Source organism: Acomys minous (genome assembly GCF_964271855.1).
Source record: "Acomys minous genome assembly, chromosome: 13".
NCBI classification, from domain to species: Eukaryota; Metazoa; Chordata; class Mammalia; order Rodentia; family Muridae; genus Acomys; species Acomys minous.
This window is the reverse complement of record NC_140495.1, coordinates 90103279-90128876: the sequence shown is the minus strand read 5'-3', so window position 1 is coordinate 90128876 and position 25598 is coordinate 90103279. Positions and strand designations below refer to the sequence as shown.

The window sequence follows — 25598 nt, the reverse complement described above, 5'->3', positions numbered from 1 at the left end:
ACAAGGCTGGGAGCCAGCAAGGGACCGGGATCTCTGCCTAATCTGCTCTCAGAGATCTGGGGCTCTAGGTGTGTGGCCACATCTGGCCTTTTATGTAGGTGCTGGAATCCAATATTGTACGCTTGTGCTCTTACCCACCGACTCTCCTCTCCAACTCCATACCTTGCATTTTCTAGAATTAGACAGCAGTGAAGCTTGTGCCCTGAAAACAACCAAAGTCTTCAAATCTTCAAGGGAATGGCTGTTGGCTTAGGGGCTGTATTTCCAGTAGTTGTTGTTGCTGGTTTTTTTGAGACAAGGTTTCTCTGTGTAGCCTTGGCTGTCCTGAACTGGCCTGGTAGACCAGGCTGCCGTCAAACTCACAGAGATCTGCCTGCTTTTACTTCCCTGAGTGTTGGGATTATAGGATTACACTGCTCAAGACTGCATTTCAAGTTTTAAAGTGTATATGCACTTACCATTGATAATTAAATAAGTTAATATTGTCATTATATGGAACAGCCCCTAAAAGTTACACAGCTGAGTTATTATTCATTGGGCAGTGGTGGCAATCAAACCTAGAGCCTTTGGTGCCCGTGAGACATGATCTGCCACTGAGCTACACTCTGAGCCCTCTAGGGTAAAATGTGAAAACTCATAAAGGAGGCTGGAGAGGTGGCTCCGTGTCCTTCATCTGGTGGTCTGGGTTCCCAGTAAGGTAGGGAGCCTCAAGGTCAAAGGTACCATTTCTAGCTCAGGGGCGGCTTAGAGAGCACTAGGGAAAGCCTGTGCCCTAGGCTGGGGTGTGGAAAGAGTTTTCCACTGGGTGTGACAGTTAGTTATCTCTTTTAGAATGAGATTGCTGGTATCAGACAGCAGTAGAGACTCCACAAGCCTGTGATGTTATCAAAAGTGTTATAGCTCCTTGGTTAAGCTGCTGTGCTAAGGAGGACAGAGGAAGTAGGTGGATGCCTAAAACTGGCTGGAAGGCAGGTTCAGTAAGGTCCCCCCGCCCATTAGCCAGCACTGAGCTTTCCGTGATGGAGTGGGTTTCAGCAGCTCCCAAGGCAGCTCCGCCATTGCTGTCTGAACAGCAGTCAAGCCCCAGGCATGGAGTGGTGATTGTTCCCCAGAATAAATGGAGTCTTGGATGGTCATGGTGGAGGAATGGTGTGAGCATGAGAGAGCAAGCCAGCCTTTATTTTCATGAACCAGGTATCTATAAACCTTGACCAGTGGGGAGAGGTTTGAGGGTGAATGTGTCTGATTCACTGGGGCCAGGAGTGCCAGGATTCTTGATTACATGCAGTGGTGCAGTACCTCATTTCCATGCAGTAGCAGGGGGTCCTATGGCTAGAAGGACAATACTGTACATAATTATCCTATGGGTTGTGGAAGAACTTCCAGGCATGATTTTAGGTCATTTGCTGAAGGTTAGGATCTCCTTAGTATAGGGTGTGGTATTTCCAAGAATCCCCCAGCTGCTTGCTGAACAGGTTCTATCAGGAAAGAGTCAGGCCTGTAATCTACCCTGGGGGCTATGTGATGCTCTTTACAAGATCTGGGGTTCCCCAGATTAGGCAAAGAGAGAACCCCGCTGAAAAAGGGAGTGGACTGTTACAGATTGAGCACAGAGACAATTCAGAAATGCCAGACTTCAGTCTTACCAGCATTATCCCGCCAGGCATGGTGGTGGTGGCTCACTCCTTTAATCCCAACACTCGGGAGGCAAAGGCAGGTGGATCTCTGTGAAGGCCAACCTGGCTTACACAGTGAGTGAGTCTAGGGCAGCCAGGGCTGTTACACAGAGAAACTCTATCCCAAAAAAAGCTAAAAAACAAAATAAAACAAACAAACAAACAAACAAACAAAAACCCAACATAATCACACAGTTCAGCAATTAAAAGTACTGGCTGCTCTTCCAGAGGACCCAGGTTCAATCCCCAGCACCCACACAGTGGCTCACAACTCTCTGTAACTTCAGTCCCAGGGCACCCAACACTATCTTCTAGCCTTCTCTGGCCTTTCTTACATGTGCTGCCCAGACATACATGCAGGCAAACCACCCATACAGATGAAAACAAAACAAAGCACAAAGGAGCACTGTGGGAATGAAGAACCAGCCGGGACAGACCAGCACAGTAGGTGCCATGTCCCCTAGTCACTGCTTATGTGCAGGACAGACCAGCACAGTAGGTGCCATGTCCCCCAGTCACTGCTTATGTGCAGGACAGACCAGCACAGTAGGTGTCATGTCCCCCAGTCACTGCTTATGTGCAGGACAGACCAGCACAGTAGGTGTCATGTCCCCTAGTCACTGCTTATGTGCAGGACAGACCAGCACAGTAGGTGCCATGTCCCCCAGTCACTGCTTATGTGCAGGACAGACCAGCACAGTAGGTGTCATGTCCCCCAGTCACTGCTTATGTGCAGGACAGACCAGCACAGTAGGTGTCATGTCCCCTAGTCACTGCTTATGTGCAGGACAGACCAGCACAGTAGGTGCCATGTCCCCTAGTCACTGCTTATGTGCAGGACAGACCAGCACAGTAGGTGCCATGTCCCCTAGTCACTGCTTATGTGCAGGACAGACCAGCACAGTAGGTGTCATGTCCCCTAGTCACTGCTTATGTGCAGGACAGACCAGCACAGTAGGTGTCATGTCCCCTAGTCACTGCTTATGTGCAGGACAGACCAGCACAGTAGGTGCCATGTCCCCTAGTCACTGCTTATGTGCAGGACAGACCAGCACAGTAGGTGCCATGTCCCCTAGTCACTGCTTATGTGCAGGACAGACCAGCACAGTAGGTGTCATGTCCCCTAGTCACTGCTTATGTGCAGGACAGACCAGCACAGTAGGTGCCATGTCCCCCAGTCACTGCTTATGTGCAGGACAGACCAGCACAGTAGGTGCCATGTCCCCCAGTCACTGCTTATGTGCAGGACAGACCAGCACAGTAGGTGTCATGTCCCCTAGTCACTGCTTATGTGCAGGACAGACCAGCACAGTAGGTGCCATGTCCCCCAGTCACTGCTTATGTGCAGGACAGACCAGCACAGTAGGTGTCATGTCCCCCAGTCACTGCTTATGTGCAGGACAGACCAGCACAGTAGGTGTCATGTCCCCCAGTCACTGCTTATGTGCAGGACAGACCAGCACAGTAGGTGTCATGTCCCCCAGTCACTGCTTATGTGCAGGACAGACCAGCACAGTAGGTGCCATGTCCCCCAGTCACTGCTTATGTGCAGGACAGACCAGCACAGTAGGTGCCATGTCCCCCAGTCACTGCTTATGTGCAGGACAGACCAGCACAGTAGGTGTCATGTCCCCCAGTCACTGCTTAGGTTCATTCCCACCACACTCAAAAAAAAAAAAAAAAAAAAAAAAGATGACACCCAGAGGGAAAGATGTGGGCAGCCCTACAGGCAATGGAGATGCCAGAGCAGATCAGGCACAGAAGGATAAAGGGGTATGTGTGTGTGCGCACAGGTGACTGATAATGTGTACATCTGACTATATTGAGTCTTATTTAAAAATGCAGAGTTTCATTTAAACAGACAAATAGAAGGTTATATATAAAAGTCCCTGATGGGCAGTGGTGGCACACTCAGCAGATGGAGGCAGGTGGATCTCTGTGAGTTTTAGGACAACCTGGTCTACATAACTCCAGGACACCCAGGGCTACATAATGAGACCATCTCAAGACAAAGTCTTCCCAGTTCAACGCTAGTAAGAGGCCACGCAGGGCTCCTAAGCTACACATCTTGGCCTGGCAGGTGAGCTTCACCCTGAAGTTACATCCAGCACATTAACTATATGAGGGGGGTACAGCCTTCTCACCCCATCACACTGGGCTGTCAGTACACAGTCCAGTTACTGCTATTCCCCGGCACCCTGAAGAATAATACAAATCCCAATTCTCCTCCCTTTCTTACAGAAACCTTCAAGTGGAGGGATTAAGTGTAAATATCAAATCCAACTTTGATTTTGTAGACTAATAACAAGGATGAAAGCACACTAGTTTTGTCTGTGTCTTTCTGCCAAGCTCCCGTAGAACTCTGCACTGCCAATTTTAGTGACTCGAGCCAGCTGCCTGGCACTGGACCCATATTTGAAGCCTGGGTCCTTGGCTTCCCCACTTGGAGAAGGAAGGGCCTTTTTTGAGGTAGCTGCAGCATGCGAATTGTTAGGCAAAGCACAGAGCAGTCGGGAGCTGTCCTGGCTGTTAGAGAGTGGGCAAAGGGACCCTCAATCTTGACAATTTGGATAGGATTCCCCCCTTAGCTTTACTGATATCGAATTGACAAACAGTATATGGTTAAGGTATTAAATGTGTGTGTGTTCACGTGTGCGCGCGCACACACACACACACACACACACACACACACACACACAGTGAAATTATTACCCCAGTCAAACTAACTAACACAGCTATTTTCTTAGCTATTCCTTTTTTTCTCCAGTAAGCACCATTTTAACAAGTTTTTTGTTGTTTGTTTGTTTGTTTGTTTGTTTTGAGACAGGGTTTCTCTGTGTAGCCTTGACTGTCCTGGACTCGCTTTGTAGACCAGGCTGGCCTCCAACTCACAGTGATCTACCTGCCTCTGCCTCCCGAGTGCTGGGATTAAAGGCGCCAAGCCTGGATCCCTGAGTTCAGTCCCCAGAACCCACATGGTGGAAGCAGAGACTCAACTCCTGCAAGTTGTCCTCTGCCCTCCCATGCTCCTGGTGGGACACATGCGCATGTACACACAAACAGAGTCCCTATAAAACAAAGAATACTGTAGCAAGCCTCTCTTTTTTTGTGTTGGTGTTGATATGAAGAGAAACACAAAGAAAAAGACATACCTAAAGTAATAAATTTTATTTCTGTGGGCATGTGATTTCAATTTTTTAAACCACTTAATTGTATTGCTAGACTTTTTGTTTTGTTTTGTTTTGTTTTGTTTTTTTCGAGATAGGGTAGCTATGGCTCTGTAGACCAGGCTGGCCTCGAACTCACAGAGATGCGTCTGCCTCTGCCTCCTGAGTGCTGGGATTAAAGGTGTGCGCCACCGACGCCTGGCGTATTGTTGGACTTTTAAATGAGCACAGTGCATTGTTTTTTAGACTTAGAAACATAGGTTTCCTCAGAGATTCTCCGGACCATGTTTAAGTTAGACAGGTGAGAGGAAGTGGAAAGCTGGATGAAGGTTGTGCTTCTGAAAAGACAGCCGTTGGAAGATGCCTCAGCTCATCCGCAGCTCACCTCCTGACCACAGCTTCTGCCTCCAGCAGGATGTCCAGGAAGTGCTTCTAGAGTGATGCTTTGCTAGAGACTATGCCTGGGTTTATGGCCTTACCTGAGCTCATAGATCCTTCTAGAAACAGGGCTCTATACTCTACCTGGGGTCAGTCCTCAGTGTCAGGGTACTTAGCTGCTCAACTGGTGAGGACAGAAGAATGGCGTTGCAGAGACTCTGACCTGCCTCTTCTGAATTCATTTTTCTCTAGGAGCAGGAGATTCAGCTTCTGAGAATAGAAGACCCCTGGGAAAACAGAGTAGCCAGCATCTCTACACTATGGGACAGAGCTGCCAGCGAGGAAAGGTAACCACCCCCCCCCCCATAATCCCCAGGATCTCACATATGCTAGGCTGGCCTCGATTTCCATGTAGCCAGGAATGACCTAGAACTCCTGATGCTCCTCTGTCTACCTCCCAAGTGCTGGGATGACAGGCATGCACGACCATATCCAGTCTGCATAGTGCTAGGGATTGAGCCCAGCCAGGGCCTCTTGCATGCTGGGCGAGCATGGCTCAGCTGAGTCATAGCCCCAGGTTTCCCTAGCTTCTCAGAGGATCCGATAGGCCATGTCTCTCTCAGGGTGTTGACTTAGGGTCCAGCGTAGATCTAAGACACAGCAAGAACATATCCCAGGATAGGCAGGAGCCTTCCATCTGGCCTCTGGCTTTCAGTACAGGTTATTTTTCTCAACCAGACCTGTGGTTTCTATCTAAGGGAAGCCTTGCAACCTCCTGGCTAGCCACGTCTCAGAAAGTTATGTTGCAAAGTCATGGGCATGGCCTAAAAGCAAGATGCTGGCTTTGTTCTCTAAGGGATGTAAGTCATTTGGGCGGAATTCCCCAAAGGCCTTGCCCATCCCTGGACATTGAAGCACACCTCCAAAAATGCAGCTAGCAAGGATTATATTCCAGTGGGTAGCTAGCTCATTTGAGACCCATCTTGCTGCACATGGGCCCTGGAGTGAGGGCCATAGCTGTTTCCTTTAAGGGGAGGAGAGGAACTTGTGTGCCTCGTGGGTGTAAGCCCAAGGACAGATGCAGAGCTGGCTCTCGTGACATGCTCTGTGGGCTAGGACTCCCTCAGAGCTACAGCAGTAGCGGGCCTGTCAGCCCATAGGGGATATATTTATCCTGACTAGCTTTAAGAATTGAGGATCTAGCCGGGCATGATAGCACACACCTTTAGCCCCACTACTCAGGAGGCAGAGGCAGGTGGATCACTGTGAGTTGGAGGCCAGCCTGGTCTACAAAGTGAGTCCAGGACAGCCAAGGCTACACAGAGAAACTCTGTCTTGAAAAATCATACACCCCCCCCCCCAAATTGGGGAGAACAAACTCAGGGTGCCGATCTGGATTGGAGATGAATGGTTTAAGGCATCAAGGGGCCCACAAAGTCCCCTCACCCTGAGGCGAGTAGTGTAATCACCGCCCTTTGTCCCCTCTGAGAGAACCTTTGCAAAGTCTGGCCAAGATGCGTTTTCTTTCCCTTGGCAGCTTCCAGAACGTCGAGCTTGTCTTCCTCCCTCTTCGAGACAAGTTCTCACTATAATAGCTTAGCCTAGCCTTGAACTCTCAGTCTCCTGCCTCCACCTCCTGAGCCCTGGAATTACCGTGCCAAGTTTATGGGGTGCCAGGGATCGAACCCAGAGCTTCATGGATGCTAAGCAAGCAATCTACCACCTGAGCCACACCGTAGCTCCCCCTCCTGTTTCTCGAGCTCTGCCTCATTTTCATTTGTCAAACATAAAGCACCTGTGTGGACTGCAGTGGCACATGGTGATCACGAAAGAACAAAAGGCATCACCGTGAAGAGGCCCTGTGGCCTCTGGACCTCTGACACCCCACCCCCACTTTCTCCTGGGTTCCTCAGCCAGTGTGGAACATAGAGGCTCCTGCTCTGGGAAAGTGTTTCCAACCACGAGGTTTATTTGGGATGTCATTGCCACCTCCCCCTGCACCCTTCCTGTGCCCTGTCTGGCTTTGCCAGTCCCAGGCAGAATGCCACCAAGAGTTTATAAAGCAGTCCAGGCCAGCCTTGGCGAGGCGGCACAAAGCAGCCAGTGTCGCAGGCACCATGTGGCAGTCAGGAGGCTTGGACACTTGTCTGGCATGCGGCCTCAATCCAGGGGTCTAGCCTTGGTCTCTGTGGTACTGGGGAATCCAGAGAGACCCATGGGCTCTGGAGTGTCAGACTCAAGGTTGACAGCCAGGCATTAGAAACTGGTGTGTCCCCCAAGCCGCCCAAAGAACACTTCCGTTTTTTTTTTTTTTTACCTCCCTGAGCCTCTGTCAGTTCATAAGCTCTGCTGAAGCTGCTCCCATTGCGCAAGCAACCCCAACTGTCTCTGCGTTTGTGGTTCCCATACCTGTGGGTTCATCTGCTAGTGGACTGAAATATTCCCCCCCACCCCAAATTACATCTGTGGTGGATAGTACAGACATCTCATTCTGCCACCCCCTAAACCACACATTAGAATAGCCTCCAGCACTGTGACATGCATCCACAGCAACCAGAGGTGACTGACTGAAAGTCTATGGGAGGGGCTGGGCACATGGCTCAGTAGGTAAGAGGCTTGTGCAGCAAGCATGAGGACCTGAGTTCTAGTCCCCAGCACCCACAAAGAAGCCAGGCATGACAGTGTACTTCTGAAACCCCGGTGCTGATGGAGCGGGACCAGGGGTTGAGTGGAGAGGGCCAGTTCCCAAAGGCTCAAGAGCCAGATAGCCTAGCTGAAGTTACCAGTGTTGGGTTCAGAGAGAGACCCTGCCTCAGAAAAAAAAAAAAAATGAGATGAGGCTGGGGAGGTGGCTGAAGGTGCTTGGCTGGGCAAGCCTCAGTCTCTGGGACCCGTATGATGGGGCAAGGAGGTGGGTGACTCCATAAAGGGACCCTCTGAAGTCTTCATGAATATTGTGGCCACCTCCCTAAGTAACTGAAATAAATGAAGTAACAAGTGATTGAGAAAGACACCCAATGCTGATCTCTGGCCTTCTTACCTCCTTACGCGCAAGCGTGTGTGTGTGTGTGTGTGTGTGTGTGTGTGTGTGTGTGTGTGTGTGTGTGTGTGTGTGTGTGTGTGTATGTGTGTATATACACACCCACACAAGTACATGGAAATTCCACACCCGCCCCAACAGGTATGTGTACCGAGCTTGTGTGGATGGTTCTAACAACTTTAGCCTTTAGTCTGCAGTGTGCCTCCCCCATTCTTTGTTAAAACCATGATGTCTGGTGGGACAGTATCTTTATTTTGGATCCCTCTTGGGAGAGGGCCCGATATTTCACTTATAAAGAGCATACACTTATTGAGCACTTCATGCATGGGTCACTACAAGAGGCACTGGAAAGATAGAGAGTCCCTGCCCTCCTGGGGCTATAGGTGCTCAGGCTGCCTCTGGTTTTTGCAGAGTTGGCTGTGCACCTTTGGGGTCCTATACAGCCTTCCCAGGAGCCTTGGTGCCCTTCCTTATAAAGGGTGCGATCCCTTCTCACCTATTGGGAATTGGGAGGGAGCCGACAGGTGGCTCAGTGGGCAAAGGCATCTGCTGCCAAGCCTAAGGACATGAGTTTGATTCCTGGGGCTGCATGGTAGACGGAAGCAACTGACTCCTGCAACTTGCCCTCCACACGCGTGCCGTGGCGTGTGTGCCTCCCCTCCCCTGCAATAGTAATACTATAAGTAAAAGTAATTTTTAAAAAAGGGTTGGAAGGGAGACTAGGAACTGTTCTAGCGACCAACTATCTGACACACAGCACTTGAGGGAAGACAGGTTACTCTGCCTCACAGTGAGGCGAGCAGCGCCATGGTGCAGGAGCATGCTGGCAGCCAAGAGTCCTTGCTTCCTCGGGAAGCAGAGAGTAGACAGGAAGTGGGGTCAGCCTATGACTCCTCAAGTTCCGGCTGTAATGATCACTTCCTCCAGTGAGGCCCCACTTCCTAAATGTTCCACAAGTTTCCAAAACATTCCAAAACATTGGGAGAGGGAAGTAAAAGCCTTCACACAGAAGAGCCCCTGGGGACGCTTCACCTTCCAAACACAGCAGGAACTAATAAAGGGAGGTGTTTTCCGGAGCCAGGCACATGGCTGGCGGGCGGCCCTTTCACCGGCTGCTCTGAGGGGCCAATGGCTGAGTTTGGTTTTCTTCATTGTGCTCCCTGTGGCTTTTCCTTCTCTGCCTTGGCAAAGTCAACTGCAGGCATCGTGGAAGCTGAGGCCACTCAGAAGCCCTACCCAGGCACGGTGGTATACATTTTTACTCTCAGCACTCTGGAGGCAGAGGCAGAGAGATGGGTCTCTGTTAGTTCCAGGTTAGCCTGTCTGTATTGAGAGTTCCAGGACAGCAAGGACCACAGTGAGACCCTGTCTCAAAAAACAAAACAACAAAGCAAAACACAAAACAACAAAACCCTACCCAAAACAAACAAACAAACAAACAAACAAACAAACCCAGAAACAAAAAGAAACAAAGAAGCCCTGACTTGGGACCCAGACACTTATATATAAGACATGTGATCTGGCCTAGGTACTTTAAGAAGTTTCTTTCTAGCGGCCCAGGAGTTGTCTAGAACCAAGATCCACTCCACCCCTAACTGTTAGTCTGTCTTTCACTAGATAAGACTGAGCTGTCCCCTGCTGCCACCAAGGCAGGAATGGCGGCCACATTCATGGTGGGGGTGTCCACCACTGACCTTTGGTCATCTTTCCAACTCCTACCCTGTAGCCTGTGCATGTGGGGACATTGATGAGGCTTCAGCCTCAGTGTACCTCCTAGAAATCCTAGGCTTTCTTTTCCGTAATGTAATCCAGCAATGAGAGGGCCATGCCTCTGAGCAGGCCGCCATATTGCCTTGCCCTGGGGAATATTTCAGCTCTCCATTTGCATCAGTTGGCTTTCACTGTGTCACTAATCTCCTGAATACTTAGTGGCTTCCTATAGGCCTCCTTCATTGATCCCTTCCTATAGGCCTCCTTCATTGATCCCTTCCTATAGGCCTCTTTCATTGATCCCTTCCTATAGGCCTCCTCCATTGATCCCTTCCTATAGGCCTCCTTCATTGATCCCTTCCTATAGGCCTCCTCCATTGATCCCTTCCTATAGGCCTCCTTCATTGATCCCTTCCTATAGGCCTCCTCCATTGATCCCTTCCTATAGGCCTCCTTCATTGATCCCTTCCTATAGGCCTCCTCCATTGATCCCTTCCTATAGGCCTCCTCCATTGATCCATTCCTATAGGCCTCCTTCATTGATCCCTTCCTATAGGCCTCCTTCACTGATCCCTTCCTATAGGCCTCCTCCATTGATCCCTTCCTATAGGCCTCCTCCATTGATCCCTTCCTATAGGCCTCCTCCATTGATCCCTTCCTATAGGCCTCCTCCATTGATCCCTTCCTGTAGGCCTCCTTCATTGATCCCTTCCTATAGGCCTCCTTCATTGAACTGGCAATTTGGCCTGAGCTCAACTGAGCTCTTTACTGCCTGGGGTTCTTTTCCATGCCTAGTAGTTGACTGACAACAGACAGAGGTGGCAAAGAGGTGTGGGCCACTGCTCAACCAGCCTCTAGGAGAGCTGCTGGGATGGCCTGTCCATGTGGGAGTGATTGCAAGGACCCAAAGTCAGCAAGAGGTGGTGACCATAGGCATACACACCTTGGACAAGAGCCTCTGCCGGCAGGAGGTACATTAGCTGTACGTCATGACGTACAGTTGGCAAGAGTTTCTCCTATTCTGTATGCTGTCTCTTTTGTTGTTGTTGTTGTTGTTTTTAGACAGGGTTTCTCTGTGTAGCTCTGGCTGCCCTGGACTTGCTCTGTAGACCAGGCTGCCCTCAGACTCCCAGAGATCCACCTGCCTCTGCCCTGTAGGCGGTCTCTCTACCCAACCGTATCCTTTGCTGTGCAGAAGCTTTGAGACTTCATGCAACCTCATTTGTTGGTTCCTGGGCTTATTCCCCGAGCCACCGGAGTCCTTTTCAGAAAGCCCTCGACCATGCCCATGCCTCCTTGAGCTTTTCTCTAGCAGTTTCAAGGTTTCAGGTCTTATATTAAGATGCTTGTTCCAGTTTGAATTGATCTCTGCAAGGCAAGAGGTACAGGCCTAGTTCTGTCCTCGTACATATGGAAATTTACTGTATCCACCCTATGCCTTCAGGGACCACCATGAAGAAAATCATATCAGGCCTTTTCCGGTTAGGACCGGAAATGTCTATACCTTGTTGGATAAGGGGAGTTAGGGACAGGCAGCAAACTAAGTCACGGCTCCCAGTCTTCCCACCAGCTGTCACTGCCTGATGGACACTCTCTTCCCATGCTCATGTAGGAAGCACTGTATTCTATACTGTTGTAGATACAATGGGGCCAATGGCTGGACAGAGACCAGACCCCTGTGTTCCCATCCCTAGGCCCCACTCTTTTAGGATAGGGTCACATGTAGCCCCGGCTGGCCTGGAACTCACTGTGTAGCAGAGGATGACACTGAACTTCTGAGCCTCCATCTCTCAACTGGTAGGGTTACAGACATGTGCCACCACACCTAGTTTATGTGACACTGGGGAATCAAACCAAGGGCTTTGCGCATGCCACGTAAGCACTGTGCCCACTGAGCTAAATCTCAAATCTCTTGGAGCTGTGTTTTCATTAGCAGACAGCACATCTGTCTTAGGGGCCAGTCCCCAGTGGACTACTAGGCCCCCAAAGGGCTGAGCCTTTGTGTTCTCAATTTTTGTTATTGTTGTTTTTTAAAAAGATTTATTTATTACGTATACAGTGCTCTGCCTGCATGTATACCTACAGAAGAGGGCAGCAGATCTCATCATAGTTGGTTGTGAGCCACCATGTGGTTTCTGGGAATTGAACTCAGGACCTGTGGAAGAGCAGATAGCGCTCTTAACTGCTGAGCCATCTCTCCAGCCCCATTTGTTGTTTTTAAAAGAGATTTATCTTACTTCCAAATGTTTTGCCTGCATGTATGTTTGAGCACCATGCCCATGCCCAGTTCCCTAAGAGTTCAGGAGAGGGTGCCAGAGCCCCTGGAGCTGAAATTAGGGATGGTTATGAGCCACCATGTGGGTACTAGGAGCTGAACCTGAATCCCGTTAGAACAAGCGCTCTAAGCCGCCGCGCCATCTCCCCAGCCTGCTCTCATCTGCTCCATTCTTTGAATTGCTGGTGCCTTTGAGAGGACCCGATATGTCTTCATTTGAGTAAATTCCTGGGTGGGAGTTGTCTGCGGATCCATTGTCTCGTTTGCACTGCTTCCTGCTAACTGCTTCTCTTCACTGACTCGGATTGATCAGCGCATCAGTGTGTGTAGCTATAGGTCGCCAAACCACCTTTGTAACTTGTCTTTTTTGTCTTTAAGGCTGTAGATGTTGAGCCACAAATACGACCCCCCCTCACAGAAAGTAAGGTAAGAAGCCTAAATGTGTACGTGTGTTGTTTTTTGTTTTTGTTTCCTTCTGGAGCATTTCTGTGTGTGTAACTGATATTGTCTGGCTCTTCTGTTTCTTCTGGGGAGTCTGATAATGGTTTTAAGTCACACAGTAGATTCCCCGGGGTTGGGGGCCATGTTTACTTCCAGGCTGTGCCTCTCTGGGTCCAGATTTCCACTTGGCAGCACGTAGTGAGAGAGCCTTTGTAGCAGAGGCCCCTTCCCGGCCCTTTCCTAAAAACAAAGTGTTAACCATCTGAGCTGAACACGGGCCTTGGCATGGCATAATGACCGGGGAGACCAAAGATGAGACAGGTCTCTCTCCATGTTTCCTGTTGCACAGACCCAGAACTCAGAACACGTCCCTTCTGCCCTTCAACATGGACGAGTGTCAGGCCTTTCTTACCCACATAGGCTGACATATGCCCTATGACCCCAAATCGGAGTTTTCTGTGCCTCCTTTCTATTCCCCAAACAGGCACCGTACAGTGTTTTAAGGCGAAACAGGGGGAAGCAGGCCCGTTGTCTTAATATTTAAGAAGCAGAAAGCAGGGGAGTAGCTGAAAATGTGAGGACAGCCAGGCTACAAAATAAGACTTTGCCCCCACTCCCTCCCAACGCCACCCTACCTGAAAACAAAGCGGAACAACAAAATGCAATAGACAGACTCCGACACTGTTTGCTCGGGGAGATGGTAAGTAAAGGCTTTAGTAACTAACTTGCTGTCACAATGTTGCAGCGAGAGCAGGTCGGCATGGGCCTCTGCTAAGGCAATAGGAGTAGCACAAGTTTGGGGCCTCACCTAGTGAGGGCCAGGCCTGCCTGGGCAACACAGCAAAACCTTGTCCAAAAAAAAAAAAAAAAAAAAAAAAAAAAAAAAAAAGCCAAAGTGCCTGCTTGCTAAGTCTGTTGTTTTTGTTTGTTTGCTTGTTTTTGTTTTTATTTTAAAACATGGTTTCTCTGTGTAGCCCTGGCTGTCCTGGACTCACTTTATAGACCAGGCCGGCTTAAAATGACTTTTCTTGAGACCACATCTCACTATGTAACCTAGTGTGACTCATGACCCTCCTCAACCTCCTATGTGCTGGTGTCACAGGCTAGGACTGTATGTCTGCCTAATAAGTTCTTGTTGTGGATTTTTATTGTCTTTTATTTGGACAGGGTGTCACTGTATAGCCCTAGCTGGCTAGCCTGAAACTATGTAGACCAGGTTGGTTTTGAACTCATAAGGGCCTTTCTGCCTCTACTTCCCAAGTACAGAAGAGAGAGATGGGGGCAGAAGAAGGAAATGGGATGGGTTTTAAAACCTCAAAGCCCACCCCTAGTGACACGCCCCCTCCCATTAGGCCACACCTCCTAATCCTTCCCAAACAGTTCTAAGAACTGGTGACCAAGCATCCAGATGAGCCTACGAAGGCCGTTCTCACCTAAACCACCAGCCCTGCCTGCTTTGACCTTGGCTTTCTAATCTCCTAAATCAGAAGCCAATGCATGTATGTCGTTAAGCCACTCTGTCTGTGGCACTTCAGGGAGGCAGTCATGCCGAAGATGACCTTAACTTTCTAAAGTGGGGAGAAAAGCCAAATTTTCATCTGTTGATGAAAGGCTAAACAAATCATGGTATGTCCTCACAATGGAATATTATTTGGCAACAAAACAATAAAGTTCAGATACATGTGGCACGGATAAACCTTAAAATTATGCCAAGTAAGAGAAGCTAGTTATGAAAGACCACATTTTGCTTAGTTCCATTTATATAAATCATCCAGAACAGGCAAAGATATGGACACAATAACTGTTTGCCGATGACCCGCACATATAGCAATCTGCAAGGTGATAGCTACCAGAAAGAGAGGGAAAGTTCTGAACTTCTAATATGTGGTGAGGATCTTCTTGCTCAGGGATTGTATCAAAAATCACTAAGCTGTATTTTCCCTGTAGTGGGTGAAGTAGCTGTGTTCTGCTGCCTGCCTATAGTCTCAGCTCTTTGGAGGCTGAAGTAGGGGGATCCTTTGAGCCCAGAAGTTTAAGGCTAGCCTGGGCAACCTGGAAAGTCCCTAAAAAACAAATACAAAAATAAAAACATCTTAAAACAGCAGCTAAATAAGGAGCTGGAAACAAAAAACCAAAAACAAACAAACAAAAAAAACCCTCAAAAAAAAAAAAACCACCAAAAAAATGTGTGGAACTTTAGTTCCAGGGGACACAAAGCCCTTGTCTGGCCTCTCTGAGCACTGTGTCCATGCAGTGCTTGGCTGGCGTTCTGACGGTGATTTTATAGCTGGTAGGAAGGAGATGGCACAAAAGCTGTTACCAGAAGTCACCAGGAGACACTCTCACTTCTGTCTCTTTATCTCCTTAGGAGGAGATTGGCCACATGGCCGCAGTTAGCTGCAGAGGAGGCTGGAAATATGATCCTGAGGGTGAGGAGGGGGCGTTATGTGGCTGAATTCAGCTAAAAACAGAAGCATTGATTAGTCAGGCCAGAGGAAAAGTGGTCATCATGGGATGTGGCTGTGCTAGCGACACCACGCTGGCGCTGGCCTAATAAATATTTAAATAGGATTTGTTCACTATCTCTCAAAATGTGGTCAGACATTCTGTCTTGTCCATTGGCACATTACAGAGCAGAAGGCATCTTAGAGATTTATTGAGGTGAAAAAAATGACATGGGGGCGGCGCTTGAGAATAAGTAGGGTTCTTTTGGCTGTTGTTGTTTTGCATTTGGTTATCTGAGGCAAAGTGTAAATATGTAGCCCAGGCTGGCCCTGATGCTCCTGACTCTGCCTCCCAAGTGCTGGAATTACAGGAGTGAGGCACCAGAGCAGATACAAGCATATTTAAGAATAAATGACTTCAGTGGGAGACACTGTGTTTCTGGGCTTTATGGGGGAGAGGGTTCGATGGCGCAGAGAAACTGGAAATGTGTGTCGGAGCTTGGGAGGCCTGTGAAGCCTAAAAGGCCTGACAAGAGTGACTCTTCAAGGTGTTGACATTGAGATATACTTACAGAGGGGCTGGTGAGGTGGCTCAGTGCATAAAAGTGGTTGCTAGGACCCCAACGTTAGAAGGAGGTAATAAAAAGTTAAAAAGACACTCCTGTAGATTGTGTCTCTTTGAGATTGGCTCTCGCTATGTAGTCCTGGCTGGCATGGAACTTGCTATGTAGATCAGGCTGGCCTCAAATTTGGTGCAACCATCCTGCCTCTGCCTCCTACGTTTTGAATACAGTAGCGCTGTTTCTTCCTCCTCTTCCTCCTCCTCTTTTGTTTTTCAAGACAGAGTTTCTCTGTATAGCCCTGGCTGTTCTATAGACCAGGCTGGCCTTGAACTCAGATCTGTTTGCCTCTGCCTCCCGAGGCCTGGTACTAAAGGTGTGTGCCACCACTGCCCCACACTGCAGGGCTTCTTCAACGTTTTCATTTCTAACCCACTTTTGCCTAAGAATTTTTTATATGACCCTGAGTACATAGGTATATAATGTAGTATACAAATAAAAATATTTACTGGTAATAAATCATAATTTACTTTAAATTACTATTTAATGTAGGGCTTCACTGTGTAGCCATCGTTGTCCTGAAATTTGCTATGTAGACCAGAGTGACCTCAAACTCATAGAAATCCTCCTGCCTGTGTTTCCTGGGTGCTAGAATGAAAGGCCTGAACTACTATAGTAGGCTATAATTTTTAGATTAATGATTGTTATCTGAGGGGGGAATGTCGGTGCACATGCATGCATGTGTAGAGGTCAGAGGACAACGTAGACAGCAGTTTCTCTCTTTCCGTGATGGGTTCCAAGGATGGAACTCAGGTAGTCAGGCTGACATGGCAACAGAGCCATCTTCCCTGCTGCCCATTAAAGATGAGAGCAGTTTGGCTGCTAATCAGATGGGTGTGTTTTTCCATAAAGAATTAAAGCCGAGCTTCCGTTTCATCCTGAAGGATATACTGGAACTGAATCCTTACGGTCTTTCTGGAGTCATTGTTTAATTTCGTAATTATCAATGATGAGAAAATTGCTTCCCATAAATACACAGTATAAGACAGTAGAAGCATGTTTAGGGCCATTACATTGTTAGGAAGTCTATCCTAAGCCGGATGTGGTGATGAACACCTTTAATTCCAGCACTTGGAAGGCAGAGGCAAGCGGCTCTCTGTGAGTTCGAGGCCAGCCTAGTCTACAAAGTGAGTCTAGAACACCCAAGGCTACACAGAGAAACCTTGTCTCTGGAAAAAGAGAGAGAGAAGAGAGAGAGAGAGAGAGAGAGAGAGAGAGAGAGAGAGAGAGAGAGAGAGAGAGAAAAGAAAGGAATAAAGAAAGAAGAAAAGAAAGGAATAAAGAAAGAAGAAAGTCTGTCTTAATTCCAAGCTAAAATCCACTGAACAATTTTTAAGAATTTATTTCTTTTAATTTTTTTATGTGCATTGGTGTTTGGTCTGCTTGTATGTCTATGTGAGGGTGTCAGATCTTGGAGTTACAGATAGTTGTGAGCTGCCATGTGGGTGCTGGGAGTTGAACCTGAGTCCTCTGGAAGAGCAGTTGGTGCCCTTAAGCACTGAGTCATCCCTCCAGCCCACCACTGAACAATTTTTAAATTGCTCATTAGCAACTCAAATGGTAATTTATTTATTGCTTATTGAATTTTTGAGACAGGCTTCACTCTGTGGCCTGGCTGTCCTGGAACTCAATATGCAGACCAGACTGGCCTTGAAGTCACAGAGAGCCGCCTGCCTCTGCCTCCCAGAGAGCTGGGATTACAGGCATGTGCACCACACCTGGCTCTCAAAAGGCATTTTTAAAAAACCAAACTTTTGAATTCAATCCAGCCTGAAGAGATGCTAATTCCATAAATGCTGACAAATGATGTCAGGAAGACCTTAAGCTTCTTGTTTTCTATAATTGCACCATTGTTGCCAGAGGAACAAAAACACTGCAGTTCATAACGTGCAAGATGCTGAGCACATCCTCTGCCGTTGAGCCGCAGAGAATCCAGAATACCTGGTACATGGCACGCTGTACCCAGGCCTTAACCTGTTATTACCATGAAGCCAAAACTACAAAAGTGACTTATGGGCCAGGCGGTGGTGGCGCATGCCTATAATCCCAGCACTCGGGAGGCAGAGGCAGGTGGATCACTGTGAGTTCGAGGCCAGCCTGGTCTACAAAGCGAGTCCAGGACAGCCAAGGCTACACAGAGAGACCCTGTCTCGAAAAATAAAAATAAAAATAAAAAGTGACTTATAGTTGAGCGAGGTGGCGCACACCTTTAATACCAACACTCAGGAGGCAGAGGCAGGCAGCCCTCTGTGAGTTGGAGGCCAGCTTGCTCTACAGAGTAAGTTCCAGGCCAGCCAAGGTGACATTGTGAGACCCTGTCTCAAAACAAAACAAATCATACCACCCACCCCCAAACAACAGAAAAAACAAAACAAACAAACAAACAAACAAACACAACGAATTTTTACTTTTCTGAGCTCAAATATCTTTTCCTTTAGGAAATTAGGTGATAAAATAACTTTAAAAAGATCTTTTCTTAGAAAAATACTAAGTCAGTATTTAATTTTTGGTTGCTTGTATGTTAGAGTCACTCTGAGCTCTCCTCGCTGGGAACCCTGTCTAGGCACAGATGTAGATGGTGCGTTTAAGCTCTTCTTAGTGTATTTTAGCACTAAATCAAAGGCGTCAGGTGGAGGCCACCTCTGTCGGCTCTGTGAAGGTGGTTTAAGTGTGAGAACCGGGCAACAAAGTCCCGGACAGTCAGGGTGGTCAGCACGGCCACTTGCAACTGCTAGGACCAATAAGATAAGGGCTTCCTGTGGGGAAGGCCTGGCTTGAGATAAAGAGCAGGTGCTTAAAAGAGGTGCCTCAGAGCCAGGCATGGTGGCGCACACCTGTAATCCCAGCTCTTGGAGAGGCAGATGCAGGTAGAGCTCTGTGAGTTCCAGGCCAGCCTGGCCTACAAAGCAAGTCTGTCCAGGATGACCAGGACTTCACAGAGAAACCCTGTGTTGAGAAACAAGCAAGCAAGCAAACAAACAGGTGCCTCAGGCCTTCAGTCTAACCCTCCCCCCACCCCAAGGCCTTCCCCAGCCCCCTAGGGACAGAGCCTGAGGTAGCGGAAGTCTAGCTCTCTACCCCAGTAGCAGTGAGCCAATCAGAATAGAGCCAAGCAGGCAGGTAAAAGCTATTATAATACCCAACGTGCAGGTGTTTGGGGGAACGCTAGAGAGATAACGGGGTACAAAATTCTCTCATGCAAAAGTTACATTAGTCATCCCGTTTCCTTCTTGCTTCATCTCAACCCTGGCCCTAGTTCCCCCAGGCCCATTGCTTATAAGACCCATCCATTAGGGCACAAGCAATGCTTTACAGGTGTCGTAGGTGTGTCGTAGGTGTGTCATTCAGGGGAGTAGGTGTGTTGTGTGGGCTTGGGCTGGCTCCAGGTGCCTGCCTTGGGCTCAAGGAGGTAGCAGCTGCTCTCAAGTCTAGCCCAGCCCATGCTACATAATTATCAACATGTGTGGCTAGACCCTGGATGCCAGAAATAGTGGGTTTCACAGTGAAATCTAATAATGGGAAAGTGTTAGCCGGTATTTATAAGACACTAGCTGGAGCCCGGCTGGTGGCGCATGCCTGTAATGCCAGTACTCAGAGGCAGGCAGATCTCCCTGAGTCCAGGACAGCCAAGGCTAACACAGAGAAACCCTGTCTCAAAAAACTAAAAACAAACAAACAAACAAACAAACAAACAAAAAATCCAACTAAACAAACACTAGCTGGGCTAAACAAGACATTATAGCGTATAGCTTTGGCTTAGCAGTTGCCCGCATATTGACCTTGTTATCATGTTAGAGGGCAGAGCTTTAGGCTAGTCAGAGAGAAAGCAGCTGACAATGAGATTTTACCAGTCCAGCCACTACAGGTGGTGCCTAGAGGTGCTGGTGGCTTTTGGAGCAAAGCTAATTAAAGGTCCCAATGAACTTTCACCCCTTGGTACTCCGCATCAGAAATCCTCTACAGGCTGTAGGTGATAGGTTGTTTTTAAAAAAAAAAAAAAGAAGCACTACTTGGGGCTTCATTATAGAAGTCACTAGGTCTCTTGGTCCCTATGGAAATCCAGGGTCTGAATCAGCAGTTCTCATTGGGCAAGTTTTTAGCCAGGTTGCAAAGCAGCGATGCAACACATAGGAACACTTGGGTGTCTGTGTCTTCTTTTCTCATTCTCTCTTCTCTCTCTCTCTCTCTCTCTCTCTCTCTCTCTCTCTCTCACACACACACACACACACACACACACTTCATTGACTGGTTAAGTGGGCATAATGATATTTGTCCTCGTAACCTCTCCAGGCTGTTATCGGGAGAAATGAGGCAATCCATGAGAAACTGCTCTGTAAACTGGTGACATTATGTAAACACAATTATTGGTAGGAGGGAGCTCCCAGGTGCCAGGGTTTTCAGCCAGGCTGTCGGAGATCACCATGGAGTGACACCCAGAACTGTGGGTTGGATGGAAATGAATAGGTGTCCTAAGCATTCAGCCTGCATTGTCTTCTGGGAGGGTGTGTTTGGTAGGGTGGCAGCCTGACATTTGGTCCTGCCCACGACTTGTACCAGGAGAGCTACAGTGAATGAACTGAGAGTTCAGCCGACTTGACTGAAAGATGCAGCTTGCCCAGAGGCCTGAGACTCTCTGGGTCGACTTCCTCCTGTGGGTCCTAGAATAATCAAGGCAGCTGAGCTGGGATTTAAGACCTGCGTAGCATGGGCTGGAGGTGAAACTCCATTGGCACTGTACTTGCCATTGCCCATCAAGCACAAAGCCCTGGCCTTAATCCCAAGTATGTGTTGTGTGTAGCGGTGCATACTTGTGATCCCAGCACTTGGGATCACAGTTCAAAGCCGGCCTAGTCTACAGAGCAAATCCAGGACAGCCAGGAGTACACAGAGAGAAACCCTGTCTTGAAAAAACAAAACAAAACAAAGCAAAAAAAAAAAAAAAAAAGATTTGGAGGTCATCCTTAGCTACACAGAGAGTTCAAGCTTGGGCTACATAAGCCGTTATCAAGAAGAATAGAATTTGGGGGTAAGGGAATAAGGGGGGAAAGACACATAGCAACGAGAAGAGAATAACAAGAGCCATGCATGGTGATGGGCACATGGGTGGCGGGGGCGGGGGCGGGGGCGGGGGTGGCCGGCACACGCCTTTAATCCCAGTGCGAGGGAGGCAAAGGCAGGTATATCTCTGTGTTCGAGGCCAGCCTGGACTACACAGAGAGACTCTGACTTGAAAAGAGAGAGAGAGAGAGAGAGAGAGAGAGAGAGAGAGAGAGAGAGAGAGAGAGAGAGAGAGAGAGAACCACTCCTGAGGGCCTGGAGAGATGGCTCAGAGGTTAAGTGCACTGGCTGCTCTTGCAGAGGACCTGGGTTTAATTCCCAGCACCCACATGGAGGCTCACAACCATCTGTTAACTCCAGTTCCAGGGGATCGGATGTTCTCTTCTGACCTTCTTGAGCACAAGTCACATACATGGTACACATATATACATATATACAGGCAAAATATTCAGATACAAACAAATCTAAAAAAAAATAAAAACAGTAGTATATACCTTTAATCCCAGCACTTAGGAGGCAGAGGCAGGCAGATCTGTGTGAGTTGAGGCCAGCCTGGTCTACAGAGTGAGTTCTAGGACAGCCAGAGTTACACAGAGGAAGCCCGTCTCAGTACCCACCACTCCCCCCAAAAACCCAAACAAACGAAAAACCCAACAAGAAACACACATGAGGTGATCTTCGGCTCAAGTGAGAGGAGATGCAGCACTGCCCTAGCAGATAAGCCCAGGCCTCCAAGAGACAGTCACCCATATCAGGGAGGCAGTCCTGACTCAGTGTTGCTTATCTGGGGCCCAGGCTGCCTGAGGTGGTGGGGTAGGATGGACCGAGTCCTGGCTGGGCATCAGAACTGGGTTTGAGTCCTGGCTCCAAATTCTACCACAACCCGCCACTGGGCAAGATGGCCCACCAGTTGTACATCCGGGTCCTTGTCTGTAGAGAAGAGCCCTGGTCTCCATTTGCATGGACTGTGAGCCCTGTCCGAGTGTGTCCTGTGGAGGTGCTGGGGCCTGGGAGGCCAGGGTGAGTACCTGAGGTCAGGGGAGGTTGCCTAGGGGAGGAAGGGCGGAAGCTGGCCTTCGGTGAAGTCGGAACGTGGGCAGGTGTGAGCTGGGTCGGCTGGGTGAGCAAGGTACTAAGGACACAATGGAATGGACGTGTGTGTGTGTGTGTGTGTGTGTGTGTGTGTGTGTGTGTGTGTGTGTGTGAGGACAGTGGGAAATAGCCCTACCATGGCCAGGGGCAATGAAAGAGTAGGGTCGGCTTCCGGGGGCCAACGTGTTTAAAATGGCTCCATCAGGGTAGACGGCTCAGAAGGGACAGCAAGCAGAGGCATGATGCAATTAGGTTGCTTTTCAGTGGGATTAATGTGGCCTGGAGCTCGGAATGGCTTGGATGGCCGATAGCCAACAACCAGCCACCAGAAAGATAGCTCAAACGCTCTTGTCATATTTCTGGCTCGAAAGGAGGAAGAGCTGGGGCGGGTGAGGTGCTGGGAGCAGCAGTGGGTCTGACCTAGAGATGTGTAATTGGGAAATAATGCTAGGCCTTGGTGCCTGGCTGTGTGTATGTGCCTGTGTACCGAGTCACCGTGGTACAGGGGCTAGAGGAAGGGACAACAGAGGTCCCTACCTGTCTATAAGCATGGCTTTTTCCCAACTCTGGCTTGTTGGGTAAAGGTTGTAATGGTGAACAGATTACAGTGATGGCTGGGTGACCCTGACACTGGATTCAGAGAGGCGGTCCATTTAACCTACTGAGCTATGGGAAAACAAACAAACAAACAAACAAACAAACAAAAACAACCCTCTATCCTCAAAGAGTTCTTAGCCCTGAGAGCTGGCAAAAGAACATCTGCAAATTCAAATGCTGCTTAGAAGAACCATTTTGTCCTGTTGGCCATATTGGTGGTGTTCACATCAGCTGGAAAACCCCTTGTTCCTGATTTATAGCTATCTGGCAGTAGTTTGAGACTTATGACATATTGGGTGACAGGTGCCACCTGTAGCCATCTCAAATCCATGATAGTACTTCCCACGTATTGTGTTAGACACAGGTGTTTACACTGTTTCATAAAAGCCATGGGGGGGGGGCTCTGCCATCAGTAGCTCCATCTTGAGTGAAGAAAGCGACTCTGAGGGGGTACCTAGGGCACATCTGCACCTGTCATAGGCAGGGTGGGGATGCGTTCAGGATGGAGGCCTCCAGTCAGTGAGTGGTGGCTGTGAGGGCCTTGGAGTACTTGAAGGAGTGTCCTGGGGCATGACTATCTTTGCCCCGTGGATGCTAGGCTTAGCTGGGGATTCCCAGCCCCCAGGTGTGGGATAGAAAGTAGACTCTATAGTCCCCTCGGGGCACCCGACATTGCAGCCCTGGTCTCAGGAACATGGCCTCCAAAAGCAGCTCCTAAGAGAAGCCGCATTCGACTGTGAGGTCATCAGCTTTGAAGACCTACTCCTGAACGGCAAATGTCAAGTGTCGCCTCAGGTGCCTCACCTGTGAAATCAGAGTGCTAGTCACTTCTGTATGTCTGAGCTCTTACGCACGCGCGTCATAAGATACAAGCGCGATTTCCTTTCAGTCCTCAGCCTGGACTCTCAGGGTGCCCAAGAGTCAGAGAAGGCTGGAAGGATGGGGGACAGGTTGGGGCCTATGGCCCAAATTCCACGGGCGTGTGTGTGTGTGTGTGTGTGTGTGTGTGTGTGTGTGTGTGTGTGTAGGGGCGGGGCATAAGCTTTTACACGGAGCCACAGGGGCAGGCGATTTGGGCTTAGCAATGTGAACTCTGTAGCAGTCTGTGATGTAGGCCTGGTGGGCCAAGGTGGGGCGCCGCCGAGCATCATCCGTAGGTCCTGAATCTTGAAGGGAAGGCAGGCACAGGGACCCAGTACAAGATCAGTGAAGCCGCCAGGCTTCGGCTTCCGCTCGCTTTCCACGCCCATTTGTGTGCTTCCCCTTTACCGAGGGGATGGGAGGGGGGCGAGCCCTAATCTCCAAGGAAGAGGTGTGGCCCCGCTCCAGTTAGTCCGTCTGCGGTGTCCTGGGGCAACACTCCAGGATCTATCCTCTGGTCCCCTCCAGATCGTTTCCCACACCCACCCGCTCAGGCATGGCACTGTGCCACCACGCGTGACCGGGCGTTCCTTACGTGGGGGACGTGCAGGGTGCTGCCTCCTTTCCGGCGCGGGAGGGAGCGGCCGTCACTCTCCCGCTCTGGGTAGGAAGCCCTAGCCTAGAGCAGTAGAGGCGCCTTGCAGCCAATGGGGACTGAGGAAGTGGGCCGGCTGGTGGCTGTCACCCTCCCAGGGACGGGAGCTCGGAGGTCTGGAGCGTGCAGGCTGATGCCCCGCCCGGGGACTGAGGGGGAGGAGCCAAGGGAGGAGGAGGAGGAGTCCCGGATCCGCCACTGGAGGACCACTGCTCACCAGGGCTACGGAGGAACCACTGGCCCCACACCTGCTTCCCCGCATCCTAGACCGCCAGCATGATCGCCGCGCAGCTCCTGGCCTATTACTTCACCGAGCTGAAAGATGACCAAGTCAAAAAGGTGAGTCCAGCCGGCGCCGCCCTGGCCACAGCCTTGCATTCCCGCATCCGCTCGCCACCGCCTGCATCCTCCCCCGGCCTCTCCCAGGCAGCATCTGGTTGGACTAGAGGGTGCAGGCTACCGGCCTCGTTCTGGGATTCACCAGGGCATTGTCGGCGTGAGAGCATGCGTGTGCTTTGAAGAGCTGGGCAGTGGCTGAAGACCACCCTCCTTGTCCTCCCTTACTAAGGCTGGATTGCATACTGCAGTGTCCTTGAAAAGGATTATGGATGTCAGATGGGTACCCACGCAGTGCTGGGCTGGGACCTGGCTGGGGAGGGACCAGCAGGCCTGTTTGGAAAGGTCCATGCGCCGTGGGCGGGGAAGGTGTGATCTCTGAGATATGCTAGGGAGGTGAGTGAGCAGCTGGTGGGGGTGCTGGCTGAAAGCCAGGCATCCCATATTTGGGGTTCCCCTCTGGAGAACGTGATGCCCTCCTGAAACTGTCAGTGGGCTCCCCCAGCTGTTGCAGCTGCTCCTTAATCTGAGGACGGGTTGACCCGCCTGGCTTTCCGGTGTGGGGAGGGGAGCAGAAGCCACCGGAAACTTTGCTCATAGGCCTCAAGTCTGGAACCTCATGCCTGAATGGAATTTTTTATTCCTTTAAAGATGTAGTTTCCAGGCAGTCTCAGCCCAGGAGCTCAAATAAGACACTTTGGGCACTTGAAGAACTTGGAAGGGTCTGCATGTCTTGCTTGTGGCATGGGTGTTCTTGCATACTTAACGCCTGGTACTAGGGGCAGTTTGTCTAGTGGAAAGTGCCGTCTGCTGGTGGGTCTTAAAGATGCATCTCACTTTTCTGCCACTTTAGGCAGGATGTTTTTTTTTTTCTTTCTAGAAATAGTCTGAGATAGTAGGGAAACACACTTAAAAAAATTAGTGTTCTAAGTATGCCTTAGCAACCCTAGGGTAGGTGATGTTATCATTAAGCCGACTTTGACGTTAAGAAGCAGAGGTGGCTAGGGCCTGACCCTTTCCCACTTGAGGCTTTCTCGTCAGGCACTCATGAGGAGGACTGTGACCTCCTGAAGGACACACTGCTAGTTAGAGGTGGAGCCAGGGCGGGGCTCCAACCTCCCTCCACCCAAGAACTTGACCGGGACTCCTGGATGTCAGCTGAAGGGGGCATGCTGAGAGCCAAGGCTGTTGGAGATGGTGCTCCTGTCCAGGATCTCAGGCTGGGTGGGGACCAGGAGCAGGGTAGCC

The 25598-nt window shown here is 49.6% G+C and overlaps 1 protein-coding gene across 4 annotated transcripts in view; it reads left to right on the top strand.

Annotated features, from left to right (window-relative positions):
• HK1 (hexokinase 1) overlaps positions 1 to 25598 on the top strand; it is a 104870-nt gene that overhangs the window by 13541 nt on the left and 65731 nt on the right. For 3 of the 4 annotated variants that reach the window (XM_084751934.1, XM_084751935.1, XM_084751933.1), the window contains 2 exons: positions 5474 to 5568; positions 12625 to 12672. In XM_084751934.1, coding sequence (XP_084608060.1) covers positions 5542 to 5568; positions 12625 to 12672 — 75 coding nt within the window. In that variant the 5' untranslated portion in view covers positions 5474 to 5541. Of the gene's footprint in view, positions 1 to 5473; positions 5569 to 12624; positions 12673 to 24160; positions 24354 to 25598 lie in introns of those variants that run through there. The other variant, XM_084751936.1, reaches the window with a different exon arrangement.